This window comes from Symsagittifera roscoffensis, chromosome 1 (genome assembly GCF_963678635.1).
Source record: "Symsagittifera roscoffensis chromosome 1, txSymRosc1.1, whole genome shotgun sequence".
Lineage (NCBI taxonomy): Eukaryota > Metazoa > Xenacoelomorpha > Acoela > Convolutidae > Symsagittifera > Symsagittifera roscoffensis.
Window position 1 is genome coordinate 5267518 of NC_087062.1, and position 26648 is coordinate 5294165.

Below are 26648 nucleotides of genomic sequence, written 5' to 3' on the forward strand. Positions count from 1 at the left end.
TTTGAACTTTTTGCCAATATATGAGCACATGTTTTTTGAGCATTTGTCTAGTCAAATGAAACGAGACTCACTAATTTTGAACCTTATAAAGTTTTCGCGTTTAGACCATGTGTTAATAGAAAATCAGTTTCTATCAATTTGGACAGGGCTTTTTCTAGACCGGGGGAGAAGGGTGGGGGTCGGAGCCTCAAAAAACTTTCGAAAATTTTGTCGACGTTTGTTTAGATTGACTAAATTGATTTTTTGAGCTCTCCCAGAGCAGTAAAAAGACCATGTTTTGGCCAAACTTCTTGCGCCCCAGTCAAAATTTTTCAGAAAACAGGTTAATAGAAGCCTTTTTAGGCATTTTTTGGAAAATTTTGACCAAAAAAATAGCCTTTTTTGGCGCGCGCTTCCCCCTCAAAATTAGTAAATATGGACATCGAAGGCTGCTGGTCTTAAATTTAGGGTCAGCCAGCCATAAATGGGTATCTCAAAATAGTACAAAGGGGTCGGCCGGGGGTCGAATCTTTGAGGAAAAAAACATGCCAACCCCCCCCCCCCCCCCCCCCCCCCCCCCAATCCGTTACTGATTACAACCCCTCCAAAATGTCAATTTTGATTTGCGAGTCAAATCGACGAATCTGCTTGTCTTAAATAAATCTTCATGAAAATTAATATTACACATTAGTATGTTCAAGTCAAATTGACAATTAATTCCTTTTCGCACTGTTATTGTCAAACAAATGTTTGAAAGCGTGATGTGACCTTCATGATCGGGGGAGATTAATAAGAAGATTGAATCAGTAAATTATTGACCAACAGAATGCAGCAAAATTATAATTTGCTACTGTTTTTATTTACAGAGGTGGAGATTCTGTAGTAGACATCATATGGGGAGATTGTTAAGTAGATCCTCATTATCTAATCTAGTAGATCATCATTATCTAATATTAATAATGGGGTTTTTTCAGATGAATTTGATGATGTTTGACTGAAGTTGTCTAGTAATTAAATGGCTTCAAAGCGGCCTGCGAGTGCAGTGTCATCGGAAGGCTCTAGTGGACACCACGAGTCTTCTTCAGTAGTGGTGAAGAAAGAAGAGGCGGATGATGGACCCCCGAGCAACAAGAAAACGGCAGTGATTCCGCCCGTCTCTATCGGTCAGTAAAAGTCCACATTTTCACCGAGTTCATTGTTTTGTTCCGACTTCCGAAGAAAGTGAGGAATATATATGCTCGGGCTAGTTTTTTTTTATTATTCAGAACATCACAAAACCATTTGCTCCTTCGGGGGATCGATCTCTTGATCTGCATTGTACCAGCCGACTGTGAACACCACTGTAGTAACCTGCCACGAGTGTGTCTAAACTGCTCGTTTTTTTCAGTTAACGTGGCGAATTATCCTGCTCTTGATAATCGTTTCAAGTTGAAGTGAGGCAAGCTTATTGGTCGCATTAACTCCATGCAATAAGAAACTCTAATCAATTTATTCGGAGAGAGAGTTACCTTGTGTAAGTTTTGATAATGCGGTTTCCAGCTTTAAGAGATAATGATACAAATAACTGTAATCGGAAATAAAGATTTTAGAATTTATGGATATGCACTCAGATTTTGGATATGAAAAATACCCGTTGAATTCTCAAATTACCGGAAACCTAACTGTGGTTCGTTTTTGTGATTTGATTTCGATTAAATTTCAAATTTTGGCAATTTCGTGTTATTTTGATTGAGATTGTTGACAATGACGTCATTCACTAGGCAGCCAGATGAATTTTTTGGTGTTATTTTAAGATAAGTTAGCCTGTATCATAATTCTATCTACAATTTAACTTAATTTTTTTTTTGCATTTTTTTGTTTCAGAATTTTTTTTACTGATTATTGATATTGTTTCCCGTAGGTCGCGTGGGTACATCGGAGGAAATGGACACTAGAGTTCTGGTGTTCCAGAATCGAAAGTTAGCCCAGCAGCTGGAGGCCCAAAAGGACAAAGAGGATGAGCTTCAGAAGAGAATCAATGACATGGAGCAGGTGCAGGCACTCAATGACGACACCCTATCTACTGTGAACAAGTATTGGATACAGGTTAGTTTTGTTCTGCAAGAGAAAGAATTGATGGACTTTCTGCTATTGTGGAGCGTAATGCTTAATTCGTTCAGACGATTTATCACCGAGGGAAAGGATCAGTATACGAGTTGTTCAGTTATTTACAGTCCCTTTTGTGCCCCTGGCTTAGTACTACATGCCATTTTTTGAAATGAAACTATTATAATTACGCTTGCGGTTGGCAAGTGTTACCAAATCGGAATGTAGACTTTTTTTCGGGTATCAACTAGTTTAACAAAATCAGAGATTCATATGATGCTGCTATTCAGCTAACATGCTCAATTTCAAGCAAATTCAAATTAAACTACTTGGTGAATTAGTTAGTTAGTTTAACTTGGTGTAGGTACTACAGGGTGGACTCATTGGGGACTTGAAACTTTTTTAAAAAATTTACGAAATTATTTTTTACCGGCTCAACTGGTGTGTGCTCAAAGGTTGTCGGCCTTGTTTCCACTTCCTAAAATTTGTTCAGTTGCTAATTTGAATTTCAAATGTCTCGCTTGGCATTTTTTCCTAGAATTTCTGTTCGATAAAAACAGGTATTATGAAAGTGTATGGGCTGGGGTGTTTTTGCTTTTTTGAGAAGCTTCTCAAAAACTCTTCTCCCCATTTTCACACAAGGGTTATCCTCCATAAAAAGACCGCCTAGCTTTTTGTGTGCCTGCATACTCCCCTGGTCTCTTTTTACTTAACCCTTAACAGACTTCGAAAAAGTCTCTGTGGTAAATAATTGACCGATATTTAAAAAAAAATTTTTTCTCGTTTTCTCAAAAACTAACCTACCAAATCTGAAATTTTGATTTCAATGAATAGAAAGGGTTTCAAAAGCTCCCCTCCATAAGCGGCTACGCCCAGACTTTTTTACACATAAAATTATGGCCCTCGAAATAATCAAATTTTTGATTTTTTTGACCATTTTTGGGTTCGTTTTAAACTTTTCTCGAAAACTAACCTTCCAAATCTGAGATGGTGGGTTGAATCGAGATAAAGGGTACTGGGAAGCTCCCCTGCATTAGAGGACACTCATAATTTTTGTTAACTTCGGAAAAGTCAATTTTTTGAGCGTTAGCTTTTATAAATTTATGATGTTTACCGAAATATACCCTCATACATCTAATTTTGTGGGTTCAATCCAAAAAACGGTTTGTCGGAATCTCCTTTGCATACGCGACTACGCCCAAAATTTTTCGACACAAAAAGTTTTGGTCCTCGGAATAGTCAAAATTTTGAGTTTTTGACCGTTTCTCGAGAACTACCCTGCTAAATTTGGGTTTTCGAGTTCAATCGAAATTACAGGTTGGGTGAATCTGTTCTGCATAAGCGGCTATGCCCAATTTTTTTAAAACAAAATGGTATGATTTTCGGAAATGTTAATTTTCTGATATGTTGACCGTTTTAGGACTTTTCTCGATAGCTATTTTGCCAATTCTGATATCATAGGTTTAATGGAAACACCAGGTTGTTGGAAGCTGATTTTTATTTTTTGCTACGCCCAGTTTCTTTTAGAAAAAGTTATGGAAAGTAAAGGTTCTGAAAAATTGACCGTTTTTTGGACGTTTTTTGACTCTACTCAAAAATTACCGAGCCTATTCTCATGTTTAGTGTTCAATCGAGAAACCCGTTTATAGGAATCTTCTCTTATTTACCGGCCACGACTTATTTTGAGCAGAAAAGATTGACGGATTTCGGAAAGTTAATTCTTTGAACTTTTACCGTTTTTTAGAAACTTTTTCTTAAAAACTACGCTATCAAAACTATGAAAATTTCAATCGAAAGAAGCAGTTGGGCGAGTTTATCGTGAAGAAATGGCTACTCCCTATTTTTGTAAGAGAAAGGTTATGTTTTTGGGATAATTCAAAAATCTCAAACAGTTTCACTCTCACGTAAGTAGAGAAACAACTAAGGATTTGGGCAAAGTGCAATTTTTGAAATTACGCATTTCGTTCCGCATCAGTATAACAAATTCAGAAAATATAAACGTTCCTCCATCAAGACATACAAAAATATTGGTTCACTTAGTTTTTTTCAACATTTTTCATTTTTTTGACTGCTTTTTATGATTATGTTGTGAATTATATGTGATCAATAATTGATTACGTATTATAAGAATTAAGAATTTAGCAGTAATTTTGTTTGCAGTTGGATGAGAATTTGAAGCTATTGGTGGGTCGTCTGAAAACAGAGGATAGGTACAAGGAGTTCCTGGTGGACCTCAACCTGGGGTTCGAACCCCTCCCCAACAGTGTCAAGTGGGAGAACTCCAACTCATCCTTCGCAGACGCCAATCTAGCCCAGGACCATGACGAAGAGAGCAACAGCGAATCAATATCGGCTGCGTCCAATTCCAAAAAAGGCATGTTGTTCGATTTTTTAACAGCAATGCCACAGTGTCATGGACGCTATGGATATGCCGTGGATTAGTTGGATGTGCCATAGATTATAATGGAGAGAAATTTGAAATTAAAATTTTCTGGTCTCTGAAATTTCGAAGCAAATGATTATGAGGTTTTCGTTGCTCTTAGCGCTGAAAATGGAGGTGAAGTATTTAACGGATAATTTTTAAACCCGTGGTAATGTTTATTAAGACGCAAGTGGTTTTTCTCTGAAAAAAAATCAAGTATCAGGCATTGATAATAAATGATTTTTGTTCTATTTCGATTCGCAGTTTTATATCTATTTGAATTTTGATGGATTTTTGTTTGAATATGTTTTGATTAAATCATGTTTTGCAGCATCTGATTGTTTTGACAGTCAATTTCTTCGAAAATGATGTCAAAATTTTATTGTATTTTTTGTCGATAGTGATTTCGTTCAGGTCATAGCGAGTCGTTTTTGCGACACCTGAAAACGAGTGAGAAGACGGAGCTGGATGAGGGCTTGTCCTCTCGTGTCAACTTCACCTCGAAGATCATGCACAAGCTAGTCTACTCCATAGAGACTGAACGAACACTTGTGAACGAATTCTTCAACAAACTGAAAGGTAATTAATGATTCAGAAATGAGCGTAGTGAAGACTTTTATATGGGTCTTTGTGATTTTTGTTTGTTTGTTTTTCAGCAAAGCAATCTTAAAATTTGTTCATATTCATCTTTGATTTTTCGGGGTTTGACTAGATTTCTTTTTAAATCAATTCAATATCATTTGCTTAAAGGAAAGGAAATTACTCTCTCCGATTATGAAATTGGAAATAGCGCCAAGAAATGTGAATTTTTTTTAGGATTTCCAGCGGAATAAAAAATATTGACCCAGTTTTTTCTAATTGGCTTAGTTTTGTGAAAAGTACTACTTATGGGCTTCTTGAAATTGAAAAGCTTCAACTTAGTGTATTTTTTTACTTTTCAATTTGAAAGTTGAGAGCTAGTTATGATTGCAAACTTTAATTGCATCTGGAACCTTGACGGAAAGTCTCTTATGTGATGCCAGCTTTGCTCGGGTGTGTTTAAGTTTTTTGGGGCAGTAGTTGTAAAAGACTTCAATTTACCCGGTGAGGAATTACTAAAAATGAGCAAAAACTCAATCAAAATTGATATCACATTATGTACACATGTACATAATTAAGTACATTATGTGGCTCCTGATTTAGCGTTTGTTTTGCTCTTATTTTGAAAATATTCAATGTTCGTTTCAGATGTGCTGTCGGATGAGATCCAGTGGGCGGATGAGGCGAGCACGGAGGGAGTGATGACGTCATTCAAGGAGTATGTGCTATATGTGGTAGATGCCAATGACTCACTCACTCAACAACTCAACTCACTCCACCAGAAGTTCGACACTGCCAGTTTACAGGTGAAGCTAAATTGAATCATTGAAAAAGTAAAAATTGGTTTGAGCAAAATTGCCCGAAATGGTTCTTAAGAATTTACGTTAAGAACTAGAAAGTCTTAAGAATTTCTTTAGAATTTTGTCCATTAGTGTTCAGGGTAGAATTGTGTTGGGTAAAACTGCATAGGAAAGATTGGAATAAAAACGAGTGTGATGGAACCTAAAAATCATAGTCAAAAAGCGGGTTTTTTAAATTATATTGTTTTAATAGTGTTTTAGAGAAAAAAGGAGCCTTCTTAGTAAAATAATGGAAAGATTTTGTGTACGGAAGGATTTTCAAAGAGGTAAGTTACGAAAAATGTTGAAAATGACTCAAAACTGACGCGTTTACCCACCATCAGATTTTTTTGATAATAAGTTCAAAAAGCCAGCGCCGAGAGCGCCTCGTAAAATTGCATAGAGAAAAAAAATCGACTCATGAACTTCGATCAAAAAGAGAAAAGAACCTTAGCGGATCTCGAATTTATGTAAAGTTAGTTTTCTGATTCAATCGTGTTAAGATGTTGGGCACCCGTGACAAACTTCTCAGATGCCAAGAAGAAAACGAAGACCTGAAAGAGAAGATCGAGGATCTAGAGCACGACTTGACTCACTCCCGAGCGAAGTCGGACAAGTTCGAACGACTGCTGGTGGATGCTCTGCAGAATGGAGGCAAGCCACAGTGTAGAGTAGTCGATCCAGATAATGCTGGCTCTGGAAAACTGGGCACGCCTTCCACTCCCGGAGCACCTGTTAGTGTGTGAAAGGCTATTTACAAAATGAAAGAAAAAAAACAATTTTATAACAACTTTGGGGTGTTTTCGGTTTAAAGTCCTAAATTAAACCTATGTGGTTTTTGGACAAATCCTATATTTAACGTTATGTGGTTTTTGGACAAGTGGATTAGGTATGATGTCGGATCTAGAGTCTTCGAGAGGAGGTAGCCTTAAGGGGCAGAATGTTCGAATACCTGCGGGGCTCTTCCTACCATCTCCCTAAATCGGCCCCTCGGATTAAAATTGCTTGAAGGTGAATTTATCTATTTTGACTTGAATTGATCGATTGGTTTTCTATTTTTTGAGCCCTAAATGCATGCATGAAGTGAAGCTATTGGTCATTAATAGGTATTTATAGCTTTGGTTGTTAACTTGGGACTTTCCCTTTGTAGCCCCTGCCTAGTATCAAAAAACTGTAACGCCGCGACATTTTCATTAGTATTATGATCGTGACAGTGCGGGTATGTTAGGGGGAAGGGGGGAGGGGGGGAGGGGTGGTGGTCTATAATGGGATTGTTCTGTCGATGAAAACGTGGTAATATGTAGTTATATGGCTCCTATCTAAATGAGTGAAAAGAATCATTGGCTTGTTAGTCCGCCCACAAATTTCCTGGTGAGAAAATTTCGATTCGGGTATTTCGCTTTATCAGACCTCACAAAAAATTTTTTCAAACTGTTTAAAACTCGTGTTAGAAAAAGCTATTTAAATTTTTCACTATTCAGAAAATGAGTAATGGTCGAAAAGCGCAAACTCTTCCAATCTTGTTTGTATTTCAATTGTAGTAGTTGTACCATCATTCTTGTATGGATTTGGCGCCGTTTTTTGTCATTTAATATAGTATTTAAAGAGAAAAAACAGGCTACAAGCAAATCCAACAAAAAAGGGGACGGAAAACGGTTTTCTATTGGTATTTACAATAAGTTCGGACCGGGATTCGAACTTGAGATGTTAGTCGGACACATGAGATTCATGACTGTTACTTTACCTCAACGCCAGCCTGGTCTTCGAAATCAGTTGTTTGGTTCATTTAGAAGGTGTCTGGTAGCGAAGAAGACGTGTATGGAGAAGACTACCTGAAGTGCACTCTGCATAGAAAAGAAGAGACAATCGAAGCCTACAGCACTGAGATTGCGAACCTCAAAAAAGCCCTGGAGGAAGCCACCTTAGACGTGAGTTGTTTAGACAGTGTATGAAATCATCGTACTTGCTCGTAGATACAATTGAGCATCTGATAATTGGAAACCGGTTCTAGGAATCAAAGAGAAGATATGATGATTTAGTAGGTTTAATTCCTGCAACTCCAAAAGGGCTTCGATTTGAATTTAAAACTTTGCTCTTAAAAAGTTTACTAATTATACGTTCTCGGAAAGTGTAGTTTTTTATATGATGATTTAGTAGGTTTAATTCCTGGAAGTCCAAAAAGCGCTTCGATTTTAATTTAAAACTTTGCTCTCAAAAAGTTAACTAGGTATACGTTCTCGGAAATAAGAGTTTTTTCATATTGTTATAGCATTTGTAAAATTTTATGCTGTGCCTAATGTATATGGACTCCAAATTTAAAGTGAACATATTTTCCCTTGATAATTATTTTTTATTTTGTTTTCCACTTTTATTTTGTTTTCCAGTTCAAGAATCTGCCGGAAGACCGAATCACGACCAGCTGTGAGTACAAGGTGCTGCAGAGCAAGTTCAGTGTGATCTTCAACGAGAACCAGCAGCTGAAGTACCAACTGGACGAAATGCGCAATCTGCTTCAGGGCACTAAGACCAACCACCGCAAACACATCGAACAGATGGAGGTATTTTTGATTGTTCTATATTAACGACTAGAGGGAATCCCTCGTGCACAGAGTGCGGTCTCTATTTAGACAACCGCGTATTCATACTCGTCAGTAAGCAGAGAAATACTGTATGAACCAATATCAGAATCGAGATGAGAAAGCAAATTTACGAAATAAATATTAATTCATTATTCATTTCTTACTTGTCTCGATTCTTATTGGTTAATACAGTATTTGTCTGCTTACTGACGAGTCTGAATACGCGGTTGTCTAAATACTGCTACGTAACGCTCGTGCACGAAAAACCAAAAACTCGAAATTTATGTCAGCCAATCAGAATTAAGTATTCAAAAAGCGGAAAGAAATAGCCAAGCCTGGAGAGTAATTCAGTTTTGGACTGTTTAAAGGACGTTGATTGGTTGAAATTTTTCGCTTATTCGGTCCATCGGCCATAAGATACGACACTAAATGAATCTGACTAGTCAGTAGAAAGAGTTTTTACAATTTCTAAATGCTTTTTTACTATTAAAAGGCCTAAGTGTAGCAATATATGTGGCCTAAGTGTGGTCAAAAATGCATATTCAATAATGAATTTTCGATCCCAATTGGCAACTATACTTTTAATTGCTGAAGATGCAGTGAAAAAAAAATAAACTAAAAACAGTTACTCCATGAGGGAAAAATCAGAATACTGGCTGTTCAGCTCTTTGAGGAGAATAGAAGTCGTACCCTTCAAGTTGTTTGATAGTTTTTTGGAGGAATTGTATCCTCACCTCAAGCAATGCGCACGAATCATGATGGGCCTCGAACCACCGATCTTTTTACCGAGAAGCCGTCTTGGAGCTTTCTCGTGCAAAAACAAGTGACAAAACTAACACGAGTGGCTGGTCACTGTGCAAAATTGGAAAAGAAAAAAGCAAAAAACTAACAAATTTTTTTTCTCTAGTCCGAAATGTAATGATGGAACCACAGATTTTTAATTAGTGCCAAATTATTAGCAATATCTTTTTTCATTCAACGAATCTGAACGAAGTTAAATAACCAAGAAGTGCTCATTTCGACGTATTTCTGCTTTTCGTTGATTTTCACACGTAAACATTGTGCAAAAAAAAAACGAAATAACCTAAAATGGTATCGGTTTTGACCGTCTAAATTACTCAAATATCACAGATATTGCCGACAATTTGGCATTGACTATAAATATGATTTTTAACCATTTACTTATTGTTAAAATAGAAGAAAAACTTTTTCATCCATTAACGAAAAATTTTACATACCTATATCGAGGAACCCTATTGAGTCCCTGACTATCAGCCCTTTTCGATCTTTGATGTTTTGATATCGATCGGAGCTTTCAAGTCAGGGTGTCTGCAACCAAACACACCCCAACCCATAGCACCCTTTGTAAAAGGGCAGTGGCGGGTTTGCTCGGGATGAGTCCAGTCACAGACGGGGTTGTTTCCAACTACAGAGCAGCTGGCAGAAAACGAAGTAAGCGAAGTAAGCAAAAGGGGTTCATATACGACCAGAAAAAGCCAGTTTTCTATGCACTCCGAAAAGCTTCATAGTAAACATAGCAGGTGACAGAGACGTTTCTTCAACGGAGCGCACGTGTTGGCGCTGGATTAACAAAACTGAACTGTGCTCTGCTGTTAAAATGGCTCTGTATTTATACCATCTAATCAAAAAACACGTGAACAAACAGTAACGTCATGGTATAAACTGGCATATGACATCATTTTGCGTGCAGTTGGTTGGTTGGCCGAGATAAACGTTATTAGCTGCCAAATGTCAAATCTATGAGTAGCTATTTCTATGAGCACGAAGTTGACTATCTTTTTCTTTTGGCTGTGGTCAAAATTGTTACCAAAACAAGTAGAAATGATTCAACTTCAGCTTGCTTGAATATTATGGTACACTCTTGAGAAATGAACGCATAAAACTGTAATGTTTGGATCTCGCTCCGGTGAATGAATTAAATATTTTTAATATAAGAAGAGAAATCTACTAAATTAAATATCAGCTGCAGTGTTTGGAATAAGGCTTTGGTATTATGAATCTAAATTCCTGACTCAGCCTGATTTGGATAAAAAGTTTCAAATAGTAGAGTTTTCAAAAAGGGCGCTGGTTTGCGAGTGTACAAAGCAAGTGTATCATGAAAAAAAAAACGCGCCGGACTTTTTTGGTACGAAAATGGCGCAAAAAAACGGTTTCCTTGAGTTAAGCACTGAATTCTGTTTGTATGGGGTGCCACTTTTGCTGAATGGCTTTGGCAATTTATTAGCATATGTAGCTGATTTATTCGTGACTAGTGTTTGTCGGTGGTTAAGCGTGCGTGTCTAGTGCGTAAGACTCAAAATCTCTTGATTGCCCTTGGTCATTTTTGAACTGCCGTTTGTGTTGTTTAGAAAGACGAGTTGTCATGTCAGAAGAAACTGCGCAATGAAGTGATTCAACTGGAGGACACTTTAGCCCAAGTGAGGAAAGAGTACGAAATGTTGAGGAATGAGTTTGAGCAGAACATGGCCCAGAACGACCAGACACTTCCGATCAACAAAGAGATCACCCAGATCACAAAGACACTTATGAGCAACAATTCACACCTCAAAGCGGAACTCAGTCGACATAAGAGAAAACTCAAAGACGCTCAGTGCGAAATACTCAAGGTATGATTAAAATGCAAATATAGATACCTGCAAAAAGTTTGCACGGACAGAGCTAATTTAAAAGAGCAATCCGCCAGTTTTGAACAAGCTTGTATTTGTCTGTTCGAGATTTTTGGACAAAACGTCTGTACAGACCGAAATAATTAAAATGTCTTTTTCATTTTTTGATTGATTTTGGATGCTACTTCGATGTTTCTAAATATTTTGAGACAAAATTTGTGTCTGAGATATAGCTTTAGAATGTAAAACGTTTTAGAATAGATCAATTGCTCTTTTTAGTTAGTTTTTTTCTGTTCGAATTACAGTTCGAGTTAATTTAAAACAGCAATCTGCAATTTTTGCTTTTTGTGTTTGTCAACATCAGCGTCAGCTTAGTTTATTATTAAGAGCCTTTTTCTAGCCTATGTCGCAAATATTCGTGCCAATTTTGGGGTATATTTACAGCTTTTTGATAGCATGTGCTTTGACTTCCGAATAGTAATAAGTTAACACCGTTGATGCATTTTTAATTCATCAAATGAACCGACAAAAAAGTTATTTGTTTCAAACAATATAACAATAATAAAAACACGATTTAAGAAAATTTCTATCTCACAATCTTTTTCGCAATCTCAATCTATCTAGCAATTTTTTGAAATGCATACTTTTTACATAATGTGGCTTTATGCTTTGCGATGTGTTACATGCAAAGTTAGTGTGGATGTCTTCAGTTTATTATACTCCAAATTATTACTGGCAAAATTGTGTCTATTTGTATTTGGTGACACTTTTGCTGAATCGTATTGGCAATTTTTTAGCATATGTAGCTGATTTATTGGTGACTAGTGTTTGTCGGTTGTTAAGCGTGTGTGGCTGAGTGGCTAGTGCATGAGACTCAAAATCTCTTGATTGCAGTAGGTCGCAGATCGAATCCTAGACCTAGCCGAATTTGCTAATTCGAGGCGTACTTCTGTTTTTTCTTATTGCACTTTCTAGAGCTGCTTTTTGTCTTGTTCTCGGCAGTGTTTGCGAAGCAAAGCTTCGCTTCTATGTGTTTTTTTTGCCAACTCGATTTGTTAAAACATCATTTTTGCCTAAATTTTTGTCTTTTCGGCTTGATAGGTTTCGGCTCATTTATATTGACATGCTGGCTTCTCATTGTCGTTTGACGACCGAAAAAGTTTTTGTGTGCGTCTCTGTCTTCTTAAGGGAAGGGGGACTTAAAAGTTTTTTTTTATTTAAGTTTTGAGTTTTTTTCGTTATTGAGGGTTGCTGCTCAGGTTTTCTTTCGTTTTTATTATCGCTCGGTTATTACAAATTCAATCTAGCACCCGGCACATCTTGAGGCGACAAAGGCTTGTAGTTGAAATGCGAATGCGACCTGATTTTTGCAAACTTGAGTTTTTGTGCTTTTTCGGGTCATTATTGTCGGCTTAGTTCTCGTAGCTTGACTGTTTTTGAAGGTTCAGTTTTCTTCCAAGGTTGCACCCATGCTTGAGATGACAAAGCTCGGGATGTGATTCTAATTGAGACCTGTTCTTTCTGCAAACTGAAAATTTTCGTCTAGTTTAGATTATGGTCTGTCTGCTTATCTTTGTCGGCTAAGTTCCGCAGAAGGGACTTTTTTTAAATGTGGCTTTCTAGTCTTCTAAAGACTCGTTGTTAAGTTTCTTTTTTTTATGTAATTTTGTTCAAAATCTTTTGCGCTTTGGTTGCAGTTTTTGTAGTTTTTATGTACAAAAACGATTTTTTTTTTTGAAATTTTTTAAATTTTTTTGTTCATATGATTATAGTCATTCATTTCTGCATCGCAAGTGGTTGAAACCTCAGCTTCGCCTTTGTGCAAAATTTTGAGTCCACGCTATTTCTTTCAAAGTTTTGGCCAAATCTCTTTTTTCAAATGATTCTCTGTCCGAGATTTTTGCACCTCTCTTTAATAACACTATTTTAACATTTTGTCAAAAGCTTCAAAAGTGCTCTAAACGCCGTGTAACTTTTTGTTATCAAGAATATTTAAGTTGGTTTAAGTGGATATTTTGAAATTCAAATGGTATTATTGTATGATATATAAATGGTAAGGACTTCTAATTCTAAGAGTTTCATCGCTAAAATTGATATCTGTGCACTACCTTAATGACCAAAATTGCGAACAGATCTAGTGGTAATGTCAGAAGAATTTATTCAATAGTCAGAGGATAATGGGGAAATACTCTTTGGGTGATTTTGGCTTCTAAATTAGTTTGGATTTCAGCTGAAACAACAACTAGTTGGAGCAGCTGAGACGGCAGTTAAATCAGCAGCTGACAACTCATCATCGGCATCTTCTGCAACTGAAAAGTCGCCGCATGACTCATCGTCAGTCGTCGAAGAAGGAGAACACATGCAGGTACAAGTATGGTGCAATGGTAGTACAGCAATCAGCATTTAAAAGTTTCAAAGTTCCATCGCTTGAAGGGCTTACCAGAAATACTGTTGGCCATCCGATTCTCTTTTTTGAAATAAGTTTGAATTTTTTTAAAGTTTCGTGGATTGAATAGCTTGTTTACAAACACTTTTAAGAAAGATTGATTTTTCGTGGACCGATTCGCTCTATGAAATAAGTTGAATTGTCTCTAAATTTCGCTTAAAAGCTTGCATAGAAAAACTTGAATCTTTTGCGAACCAGATTGCTCTGTGAAATAACTTGAAATATTTCAAGGTTTCATCGCTTGAATAGCTTACTTAGAAAAACGTTAACTTTTCGCCAACTGATTCGCTCTATGAAACAACCTGATTTTTTCGAAGTTTTCTTGCTTTAATAGCTTGCTCAGAAAAACTTTTTTTTCGCGACTTGATTCGCTCTATGAAACAGCTTGAAATATTTTCAAGTTTCATTGCGTGAATAGCTTGATCAGAACAACAACTACGTTTTTTACAAATCGATTGATTATTGGAGGCGGGCTTGCTAGTACATATAAAAGATAAAAGAGATTAATTCAAATTCGGCAAGAGTTATTCAAATTTAGAATTTGCAATTGTTTCTCAAAATTTGAAACGAATGTCTAGATGATTGACCATGATTGGCCTCAGTCATTGTAAAAAGTTCGTATGAAATATGTTCCCTGCTATTCCTTCGAAAAATTGAATTAACGCTGGCAACCAAATGACCAAGCTTTTTTATTGTTCAAAAGTTTCGTATTTTTTGTTACTTGGCGGGTGGGGCTACCCTAGGAAAAAGACATTAGTTTTCGTCATTGAGAAATCTATAATTTCGTGAACCAACTATAATACTTGAACCTACCTTTAGTCACCGAACACTGCCCACCCTAGTGGGATGACAACAGGCACATCAGGGGGGTCTAATTCGTCTCCTAAGTCCAGCACGGGAAGCGGAGGGGGCAGTGATCACGATTCGAAGGAGTCGAGTATGCTGAAGGAACTGAAAGCACAGCTCAAGTGAGTGGAACGAAGTGTTTCGTCAATATGTTCATGCTACCTATGTTTTCTTGTAGTTTTAAAAAAATTGTTTAGTATAGTAGCATATTACTACCGTACAAAGTGAGTACGTGGAGAATTTTGGCAGTGATATAAAAACAGATTCGCAAATCTTGTTTGAATTGGTAAAAATAACTATTTCTAAAGTAGAAAGGGTTGCCCAAATTCAAAATTGATGTTAAATAAAAAACGCTTGAAGAAAAAGCGGAGAATTTTGATCTGCTTGAAAAAAAAAAACAGTTTTCGCGGATTCTTGGCCAATATGCGACAATAAGATACGGGTTTTGCCAAGCTTTTGGAAGAGCGGTAATAGCGCTGTATTGTTCCGACATACAGCAGTACGATGGTTTTCAGAAAGAGTCAGGAGAACTGCAGAGAGTACAAGATAATGTTGGAGGCGTACAAGGGGGCCTCGAAGGAACAGAGAGACAAGGTGCAGCTGATGTCCTCGGAGAGGAAGACTCGCCTGGAGATGGAGGATCTGAAGGGACAGCTGGCATCTGCGCAGGATCAGCTGGCCTGTTTGTCCTCCAGAGAGGCGCCCACACCAGAGAGGAAGTTGGCCAAGAGTCACGAGACTCTGATTGAGGAGTACAAGAAACAGCTGGCGTCCACCAAACAGGTATGTCTCGGGGGGGGGGGGGGGGGGGGTGGCTTTTTAAATAATCGGTGGTTAATGATTTCGAGGGGCAGAAGTTTTTGTCCTTCAACGAAAGTAGCTGAATTTAATGCCTGGAAGATCCTCCAAAAGTTGTGAGTGCTTTTATATTTAACCTCAAAAGTACAATAGCGAAGTAGTTATACGAAATAAAGTTTTGATGATGTTTCATCGGTTTATTTTACTGATTTGCGCCATGTTGCGCATTTCGGAAAAATGAAGTGTAAATGGAATTGCTCACATCCGATTGGTTGAAATTAAACCAATTGCGGAACTGTTACTATCGGTTAGAAATGGGGCTCTATTGAAATCGGTTAGAAATGGGGTTAGAATAAAAAATAATAGCTGTTGTCAAAAGTTGGGACAGACAGAATTAATTACACTACACAGATTGCTAGTTTCGACAAAATTTGCTTTAAAATTCAGTTTTATGGAGGCCAACTAGAGACATAATTTTTGTCTAAAATTTAGATTTCATATAAAAAGTTTTTCTTAATTATGTCATTGGCTCTTTTTAATGATTTTTACACTTGCGAGAGCAAGTGTCTTGTAATCGGGAACTTAACTTTTTTCTCGTAAACATCTTTTCTTACACAGCTGTAAGAAATTGTGTAGTTGCTTTATTAGTGAACCTTGGCAGCTTCGAGACCTTTTCCCACTTGGTCTAGACGGAACGCGGATGCCTCTGTACCCTAAGGTCTGGGGTTTGAGTCCCAGCTGGACCTTGTTTTTTTCTTCAAGTATGTATGAAATTGAAAAGAAAATTCCGCAAAAATTGAATGTTAAGACTTCCGTTTGTGTGCTCATGTTTTGTCGCCTCAGTTGGGACAGAAAAAATTCTTAGGCTGTCAGAAATTTTTCATCGTTTTTTTACTCCTATAATTTGTAGAATTACTACCCCTTCGTTGTAAATTTCCTTGGTTTTCCTTTTTTGGTCAAAAATTTCATTCTTCCTGAATGGTTTCGTCTTGTTTCTTATCGGCTTAGTTATCTCATTTTGTTGTCTCGCTTCAAAGGCAAAAAAAGATAGATTTTTTTTTGAAAAATTCAAGTATTTTTTTTTGCTGCAAGATTTCGAGTTTTAAACTTCTTGTTCAAAAAAAAGTTGACAACAATTTCTCGTGGTATTTTTTGTTTCCGCTCGGCAAGTACCCAAAGCCTATTCAATAATGGTGGTTGTGTTTTTTGTTTTTCGACTGTTTTTTAAAATTATTTTCATCCCCCCCACGTCAATTTTGATTTTAGTATTTTCGTATCATTTAAAAATTTGCTAGCTGACATTTTTGCGCTTGCGTTGTATCGCAAGTCATGCAAAGCTGCTCTTCGCCCCTGTATATATATTCTAATTTTATGCAACTATCTATAAAAGGACCTCCATTATATACTTATAGGTTCATTGGATTATTTCATAAAATGTTTACGTGCTGAAATTATGCAAACTTTTTTTAGACATGAAAATTCAGCAGTCTTAGCTTAGTTATCTTCGTTCAAATTCATTGACGAAAAGAAAATTGCCAATAATTTGGCATTAACTGAGAATAAGGAGCGGGGTGCTATTTATGTTGTGGTTTGTATCTAGGAAGAGGAGGCGTTGCTGAAAGAGATGGAGGTTACAGGGAGGGCTTTTGAGGACATGCAGGAGCAGAACAAGCGACTCATCGACCAGCTGAAGGAGAAAGACAACGCCAACTTCAAACTCATGGCAGAGAGGATCAAAGCCAACCAGATCCAGCGACTCCTCCAGGAGGAAAAGGAAGTGCTAGGCGAACAGGTGTGAATATATGTTTGAGAATGAGTCACGTGAAACTCAGAAATCGCTTCATAAAGAACAAATAATAGCTTTTTTTGCTAAATTAGTTGTAAAAATTGGCTTGGTGGAGTGATTTGATGGCTTGTGATTTTTAAAAAAGTACGGGAAGATAGTAAAAAAAAAGAGAAATCTGAATAGACAAACTGAAAACGTAGACCATGTGTTTGTCCCTGCAAATGTTTGCCGACAAACTGAAAATGATTTTTAACTATCTCACAACTCCGTCAGTGTTTTTTCGGATAGTTATTTAAGTGTTAATAGTTTGATATGATTTTGCCTTTGACGTAAAAAATGCCCCGATGAACTGCAGTGATAGCGTAGATGGTACTTCTTCGGTTTAGCTGAAACTTCAAAAATTATTTGTCATATCCAAAAGCTGATGCAGGAATGTGTTTATTGTTAATGCTAGGAGTCATTTGAAACATGCCATTTGGTATATGGCGTTCTCTCAGGCTTGACATGGTTGTAAATTATACAAAACTTCGTTTTTTTTTGTCGTTATCAACTTGAAAATATTTTACTATGATCATTAAGTGTCAATGAACGCAGTGAAGGCACTTATTTAAGTCGTGATGTTTTTTTTTTGCTTTTTTCAGGAAATTTTTAATTTTGTTAACGCTCCAGTTTGATTTTTTTGCGATTTGACAGTTGAATTGTTTTTTTTTAGTTCACTTCTTTTTTTTTTTGATATCGAAAAGTAAAATTATGAAGATTACGAAAAAGTGAACGATCTCTGAGTAACGTGAACGTGGACGTTTCGAAGATTGATTTAAGTTTATATTTTTCCCAGCCGAATAAAATATTTACCTATTGATCAGGGATTTTTCAAATTGCGTTATCAACAAGTGGTCAAACATGATTTTTTTTGAAAATCAAAGAGCTTTCAGGGCGGGCATGTATTATTTTCTTTGAAATTCGAAAGTCAGTGTTTGTTGTTTCCTTGCGTTCATAGACACCTTTCTGAACTGTCTTGTTTATTTATGTTTCAGGTGATGACTCTGCAGCAGCAGGTGACCAGTCAGGTGCAGGTGGTGAGGAGGTTAGAGGACAAGGAGATGCATCTGATGAACAGCTACCACTCTCTCGAGAAGGAGGTCCATTTGAGGACCCAAATGTCAGAGACACTCAAGAAAAAGGTTATTAACATCCCATTCATTAATACCAAGACTCTTTTCCAGTTCTCCCTTCTTTGATTTTTGCTGAAAAATAATTCCTGAATGCAATTTAATGTTAGTTCTGCTTTTGTAGTAAAAAAAAATCGTATTTAAAGATGTCAGTGTGAACAAGTGTATAGATTGGAACAACATTAGATCTCGGATTTTTTGAAATTGAACCAGAAAAATGCGTAAAGAGGTAATTCTAGTGGTGTTATGGCACAGTGGTGATGGTGATTGCTCAGCCATCATATGATTGCAGGTTCGAAATCGTCCATGTGCAGTTATCGGCTGGCTTATATACTCAGTGCATTTTATATACTCAGTGCATTAGCCTAATTGTTGTGATAAACTTATTAAATAGATAAAGAAAATGAATACCAATGATAAAGACTGTGCGAACGTTGAGATGCCACCTCTCAAATTTCATGACCAGACCCTTGTCTGCTCTAACCCATCTGCCAAACGAACTTGCATTGAATTGAGCCCGTGTGGAGAGGAATCATCTATTGAAGAAAAACTGAATCTAGCAAAGAAGGTCGAAGGTGCGATATCAAATTCAGTTAATGCGTTGATCCCGAAGTTGCTTGATGACATTCAAGTGCAAATCAAGGAAGTTATAAATTTGGCGATAACAGAAGCAATATCAAAAGTGAAAGATGAACTAATGATATGGGTAAAGGGTGAAATATCTCACAGCGAAAAGAAGGTCAATCTGAAAACACTGTCGGAGTCTGAGTTGTTAGAGAACTACAACCGCAGGGATAATGTGAAAATTCTCGGGCTCAAAGAAACAACTGACGGGCAAAGGGAGATGATGGAAACAACAATAAAAAAAGTTGTCGACATAAGCAATGCAATAGAGGCCCAAATATCAGAGAGCGATATATCTATTGCGCACAGGCTACCATCTCGAAACGCCGGCAACAAGCTAGTAATTGTTAGATTCGCCAGAAGAATAAAGAAAATCGATCTCCTAAGAAAGAAAAAGAATTTGGTAAACCATGAAGATTTGAGAGATATCAAAATATTCGAAGATCTAAGTACTGCAAGAGTCAATTTCCTCAAAATCATGAGGTCGGATGAGAGAATTCAATCCACTTGGACCCGAGAAGGAACTATTTTTTTCATTTGGAAAGCAGACGAAAAGTTGTACAAAATTAATGGGCTGTATGAAGGTGGTCAGTTCTGGAATATAAATTGGATGTTGTTAGAAACTGTTTCAATGGTGTTTTCCGGAGCTCAGCAGGACAAATGGGATCGTAAAATGGATAAAGTGCAGGAACCAATTAGCCATAAAATTATTGATGCTTCTGTTAACTTATTACTTTCTAATGTACGATCATTAAAAAAACACCACGAAGATGTGGAAGCACTTCTAAGTAGTCTCGAGTCTCCGATAAATTTACTATGTCTTACAGAAACGTGGCTTAGGGAAATTGATGATGTTAACTTGTTTAAAATCACAGGTTTCCATACCATCATAACTAATACCAGAAAAACTAGAGGTGGGGAAACTATGATACAGCTAGGCGATAAGGTTAACTTATTAGAACAGCTTGAGAGTGGCATTCCAGAATCCTTATCAATCCTTGTTGAAGTTAGTGGTAAACAATTTATAGTTGTGTTGGCATATGTACCCCCACGATATGACAAAGTTAAATTTGTCGATGAGCTCGATAAGGAACTAGAGCGTCTTGCTCAGTACAAATTACCGATAATTCTAACGGGCGATATCAACATCGATACACTACAGAAAAATAAGTTACAGCAATCATATCTGAACACAATAACAGCAAATGGGTTCGAACTTTTGAGTAAATCTGCAACTCGAATTAGTGACACATCTGAAACTTGTATAGACCATTTTATAATCAGGAGTTTAGAAAATCCAACCATTGAAGTATTAGATAATGAATGCTTTTCTGATCATTATCCCATAATATTGAAATTTAATTTTGGCTTTAAAGGTGATTTATCAAGTTATTCATATCGTGATATGTCGTTCTTAACAAAAGAAAATAAAGTGAAGAATTTTTTGTTAAGTTTGAAACAAAACTTAAAAGATGCAAACCTGATCAGCGATAATAACATAGACCTTGCGTACAAAAAGTTCAATCACAGCTTAATGAAATCTCTAAACCTTTTTGCACCATTACGTAATATGATACACAAAAACAAAACTAATGCTCCTTGGTTCGCTGAAGGCTTGAAGAATTCGTTTATAAAAAGAAATCGCTTATACAAATTGTGGAAGTCAGACAAATTGAATTCTCTTAAAAAAGTTAACTTTCTTAACCAACGTCAAAAAGTCGAAAAACTTATAAGAGTCGCAAAAAAAGATCATTACTATCAAAATTTTAATAAATGTATTGGAGACTCGAGACAAGTATTTAAAGTTTTAAATGAAATAAATGGCAAGACCGCAAAATCATCAAAAATTTCAGCTCTCTTAATCAATAACATTAAATTATCTGACCCCGTTCTAATGTCTAACGCTTTTAATGATTATTTCGCTTCAGTAGGAACCAAGTTAGCAAGCAAAATTGACCACGTGGGGCCAGTGATTAAAATAGAAGACGTAAGCCAATCTATGTATCTCTTTAATTGTACAATTTGTGAGATAATTGATGTGATAGAGCGTCTGAAGCCCAAGCATACTTGTGGCATCGATGAAATTAGTAACCTTTTACTAGTTAAAAGCAGGTATGTGTTAGCACCTTATTTAACATATTTAACTAAGCTCTCATTTTGCTCCGGTATGTTTCCTCGAAGCCTCAAGTATGCTCGGGTTTTACCACTTCATAAAGCTGATAGCAGAATAATTATGAGCAATTACCGTCCAATATCACTTTTAAGTAGCTGCAGCAAAGTTATTGAAAAAATCATGCACTCTCGATTGTACAACTATCTTAAAAAGTTCGAATTACTATATCATCGTCAGTTTGGGTTCAGGGAGAAGTTTGCCACAGTTGATGCATTAGCTGAATTGACTTAAAGATTTAGACTAGGTGTTGATAAAAACATTAAATGTAGCTTCTTCATTGATTTAAAAAAGGCATTTGATACGCTGGACCATAAAATTCTTTTGAGGAAATTAGAATGCTATGGAGTACGTGGAAATTGCTACAAATGGTTCGAAAGCTATCTATCCAATAGGTATCAATGTGTACATGGTAACAACTGTTCTTCTGATTGGTTGCAAGTGAACACGGGAATACCGCAAGGCTCTGTTTTAGGCCCTCTCTTGTTTCTTGTTTATATTAACGACATACAGCACGCAGTTTGCAATTCAAATGTGTTTCTATTTGCAGATGATACAAAGATATCATGTCAAACATCTATCTATGAAGAATACGAGTTAGATTTGACCAAAATTTCTTCCTGGCTTTGCTCAAATAAATAAACCTTAAACTCAGATAAAACTACTTTAATTAATTTTACTAAGGATAGAAATGCTTCCAATCTTTCTTTTGATATACTTGATTTTACTTTTCAGCCGAAACCTTTTTGCAAATACCTAGGTGTCATTGTAGATGATAAGCTTAAATTTTTTCACCATATACAGAATGTTGAATCAAAACTAGGTCGTCACTGTGGTGTAATATCAAAAATGAGACATTATGTACCAAGATCCATCCTACTGAAATTTTTTAACCCAATTTTGAATATGCAACGAAAAATTGTTCGCATGATCTGCTTCAAAAGGAATTTTGATACCATTACTAAATTCTTTTCTGATAATAAAATACTGACAGTTCATGAGCTATATGTGTACGATTTGATGAAGTTTTGCTTACGATCACTAAATCAAAAACATCCAACTTGTTTCCTCAATTCTTTGTTTACTTTAAAAAATTTTGCCTATAATACGCGAATTTCAGAAGGTCGAACATTTGTTCCACCATTCTGTAAGAATAAGGTAAAATCATGTTCTTTGACTAATAGGGGTTCAAATTTATTGAATATTATGAGTATAAATAAGCTCTTACCTGAAAATATTGGATTGATGTCAAAAAATGAAGAATACATTTTCGTCCATAAGTTTAAAGATAATTTCATTTGTGGCAATTACGAGTTGGTGCAAAACATATTTCTTTGATCTTTTTTTATTTTTAAAAAGTAGTACCCGCTGGCTAAATGCTATCAAACAACCATTCTAGGGTTGCGATTCTATGCTGAAAATATGACCCTCCAAATCCTTGTAGTTTTCGAGAAATCGCATTTTTTAGAAAATTTTTAAAAAATGAAAAAACTTAAGAATTTTTTTTTTTTTAAATATGTTTTCTCATATTCTTAGCTCGTCAGCTGGAATATGAATTGGCCGAAATGACAGTACTAGATGTAATAACTATTCCTTAATGAGAGCTTAATTTTAGGGAAAAATAAATTTTTCCCCACAATCCTATTTTTATTCGAATATAAAATTATCTTCATTACTAGTTGCAATCCTAATTTGTTCAACGGGTAGACGTCAAATAGGCACATACTGCGCCTTTTTTCTATCCCCTCCATTTTGTTGATTCAATAATTTAAATAAATTGATGCTTGTATTATCAACTATATGGAGAAATAAATTCTTCTTCTTCTTCTATTTTCGGCTAATCCGATCAACAGGCTTGTTTATTCAGACTCGATTATTATAGATTCTTTGTGCAGTCATGAAGTTTTTCGATTTCTACTGAACAAATGAACGCATTTTTAAAAAGTGTAACTTTTTTACACGTGCGAGCTTAATTTTATGCGGCCAGCTCACTTTGTTTTTGTAACCGAAGTAGAATGTTTGAATTTTTCCAGGCTGAAGTGTGAATAGTGTGAAGATTTTGTGCAAGGTTCATCGAAATGTTTCTCGGGGAATTTTTTTACAACATATCAACGCCTTGAGCTCAAATTTAAAAAGACATTAAATCAGCGATAGTTTTTTGTGTCAAGTTGTGAAGGAATCTAAGGTGAAGTCTTGTCAATTTGCTGACCTAAGGTATGCAGGATTTTATGCATTAAAGTATTATGCTCAACGCGTAAGGTTAGTCACTGAATCAAAGTTTCAAAAAGATGTTTTAATTGTTAAAAATTAAATCGAGGCAAGCTAATTGGTCCAAATTTTTTCGAAAACATTTTAATTGAAGATAATTTTCCTTCATGTCAATTATCTGTATTTTATCGCATTTAGGCGACTGAGGGTGCACAGACTAGTTTCGAACAGGGTCTTCAGATTGAGAAGATCAGCGGCTGCTACGAGGATGCCAAAAAAGCCCTGGCTGAGAAAGTGGAGGAGCAACAGGAGGTAGAGCTGGCCTTGAAGCGAAAAGAAGTTAGTTCATTTTGCAGAAAATCCTTCATTGTTTGATGTTTAAGAGACGATGGATGTAGTTCACACTCTTATGCAGGTCGTGATGATTTTTTCATTGCTTTTTTATTTTAAATAAAGTCTGGAAAAATTTGATTGAGAAATAGATAAATGATTTCACAGAATCTGTTCAGGCTCTTATTAACAGCACCAATATGATCATGAAACTCCAGTTTTTTCATCAGGATGCAACCCCAATTATTTGATAGCGGATAGTTTCATTATTTATTGGAATAGTAAAATATTGTTTACTCTTTATTTAACTGTTTATCGGAATAGAGGTAAAATTGCCAAACTTGCATTTGCTTAATATCAATAGCTAATTACTAATTTTTGTCTACAGATATAATCTGACGTTTTAAGGACGAAATAGACCGACTGAGGCGGAAGTTGGAAAGGCAGAAGAGAAGTAACGTAATGGCACAGGCGGACGAAGTTTTAAGAGAGGAAATCCGAATGTACAAAGTAAGCAACCACTCGAAATCGTTTCAAAACCTCATCTTACTATAAGTTTTTTTGTTAGATTTATAAACTTTTTTTCTGTGGAAAAATTTTGGAAATTAACAAGCAAGTCGCCGTTTTTGAACAAAGCCAATTAACTCAAAATTGATTTGCTAATTTTGACGTCTAATCAAAAAAATCTAGTCAAAGTAAAAACCAATATTTTCTGATTGAAGAGTCGCTCAACTTCACCGAAGTTGTCAATAAATTGGGGCATTAACTTTTTTGTGGCGATGTTTCAGTCCCAATTGACGTGTCCATGCTGCAACGTGAAACAGATAGACACTCTGCTGACTAAGTGCTATCACGTGTTCTGCAATGCCTGCATTAAGAGGAGATATGACACCCGGCAGAGAAAGTGTCCCAAGTGCAGTCACGCATTCGGAGCCAACGACTTCCACAGAATATACATATGATGATCGGAACATAAATTAGGAAGGGGGACTGTTCTCATACCACAATTGCCAAAGGCGTGAAAATTTCTAATCAATTTTTATGCTTTAAGCAAATCAAACTCGATTGTTTTCTCCGCTTTTCAAACTCTGATTGGCTAACCGAGTTATGATTGGTTAACATAAATTTCGACCAATCGTCCCTTGTGATATGAGGACCCCCTCATTTAGAAATACTGTTGAGAACAAATGATCCGTCTGAACGTAATTTACAACTCATGAAGTGGAAACGATAAAACTAAATTTTCATGTTGCGAAGTATTCACTATTGTAATTTATCTGTATTTGATCTCATAAATTCTTTAAAATTCAATTTATCGAGCAAAACGCATCTTGTTCTTGGAGTAAAATGCATAAATGGTTCTTCAAGTTCGAAGAGTTTTAAGGGCATTGATTTTTTTAACTCGAAAGTCTCTAATTTGAGCATGTCTGCATTTTAAAGTCCCATTCTATTTTCGCAGCGTAGCATAATACTGCAATTTTTTCCGCAACCTAAATCGCAAATGAAAGTGCTCATTTGATGGAACTTTTGGTATAGGCAGTTGAATAGCATTGTTGCTGCTTTGTTGGTGACTAGCGTTAATATGTTAATCAGAACAGGTATTTTTAGAATTTATGGGATTTGGTTTTTTGTTTTGATGAAATGCTTCTTTGTTGCAGCTAATTCTACTTATGTACAGATAAAATGCTAAAAATGAAAGTGAATTAATCTCAAAGTTCAATCTCAAAGAATTTGAGGCAATGAAGGGAGAAAAATTTTAGCACTGCAGCTGTGTACTGAGGGATCCAAATTGAAAATGTAAAGAAAAAAAGCCTAATTAAGGCAAATTGAACAAAAGTTTACTGGATTAGTTTTTCTCATCTTTCATAAATTTTTGCAGTTCTGCGTTAAACAATTCACTATCCAAATCTCCGATTTCATTGAAGTTGTTCAGAGCTACTCTCAAGGATTGAACTGTCGAAGAGAGGGATAGTCGATCTGCTGAAGCGTCTGATGAGTTTGCTGTTTCATCGTTGGAGTGTATTGAGAAAATTGGAATTTTCTTATCCGAAGGAATTGGGGATGAAGTCGGACCGTCCGAGCCATGTTTTAAATGATGGTCGAGGATGATCGGGTTTGTCGCTGATCCCGACTGTTCGTCTTGACAATCTATAATGTCTATGTAAGGGAGGTCCTACGTTTCGCCACGACCGACGAAGTTTAAACTCGTTACCGGTGATGTTATTGTTGTTTGAAGATTCTTGGACAGCCGCGTTTTTGTCCGATGAATCGGTTATCTCGTAGATCGGGAAGCCTACAGTTGCGTCTTTTTGTGAGGTCTTCTGCTTATCCGGCGGATAGTCCGGTTGTTTGGCTTCTATAGTTGTTCGAGACGGTGTGATTAGTGGAAGTTGGGTCCGACTCCGTCCTGCGGGGATGATGCTGATTGGGCAAGCGAGCGGATCCGATGATGAAGCTTGGCCGTCCAAAATCTCAGTTTTTATGTTGTCTCGAGCTGTATGTGAGTCTAGGGGGGAATATAAGGCTTCGGTTCTCTAATTTTATCAGAAATGATACGATCCCTAATCATATCTCTGTTTGGGAAACCTCCCGCAATCCACTCCCTATCACTAATATCTGAGGTGTCCGACGGAATTAACAATGATTCGTCGTAAGCTAAGTAATCTGTTTTTGTGATCAGTTTCTTGCTTCGTGAAGATTTGTATTAATCCGGTTTGGCTTACGATTTTAAGATTCTGGTTCTTGTGTCGTTATCGGAGGTAGCCAACTCAGTTTGGAGCCTTGTCTTCTGGCCTGGGTTTCTGGGGGTTGTTTGTTTCGCTTTCGTAGTCCGCTTTCAACATACTTCAAATCAGAGTTGAGAAGTAACGTAAAGGAAATCTTTCCCTAAAGAAACGAATATTAGAAGAGTTTGATTTCGGTAGGGTGATGTCGGATTTTTTGATTATTTTTCAGTCGGATAATTCTTCCGTGGTTTTTGAAGCATTCATAATTTTCTGGTTCAGTTTTTTATAAAAAGGGTTTCCGTTTATGCTGTCCTTAGTTTTCCGAAGTATATTACCTTTGGAAAGACTTTGTAAGGGCATTCAAGACGATGAAGGCTTGGATGGTGAAGCGTAGTCTGACTCGTAGCCTTTCTCCAAGGAAAACAGATTTTTTTT

The 26648-nt window shown here is 36.5% G+C and overlaps 2 protein-coding genes across 2 annotated transcripts in view; both read left to right on the forward strand.

The window, feature by feature from the left end:
* The first annotated feature begins 923 nt into the window (after positions 1-923).
* LOC134857065 (E3 ubiquitin-protein ligase BRE1A-like) lies at positions 924-24821 on the forward strand. Its single transcript, XM_063873413.1, has 17 exons — positions 924-1142; positions 1880-2064; positions 4225-4438; positions 4901-5065; positions 5714-5871; positions 6408-6638; positions 7695-7832; positions 8289-8462; positions 10853-11110; positions 13341-13475; positions 14376-14524; positions 14918-15185; positions 16801-16992; positions 18021-18167; positions 23356-23496; positions 23896-23997; positions 24276-24821. Exons 1-17 carry the CDS (start codon positions 995-997, stop codon positions 24447-24449), a joined length of 2979 nt encoding a protein of 992 aa, XP_063729483.1. The 5' UTR covers positions 924-994; the 3' UTR covers positions 24450-24821.
* The window catches only part of LOC134842953 (uncharacterized), a 319805-nt gene continuing 311686 nt past the window's right edge, over positions 18530-26648 (forward strand). Inside the window, exon 1 of the mRNA XM_063859530.1 lies at positions 18530-18547. The gene's annotated coding sequence lies outside the window, so the exon portion shown is untranslated. The remainder of the gene's footprint in view (positions 18548-26648) is intronic.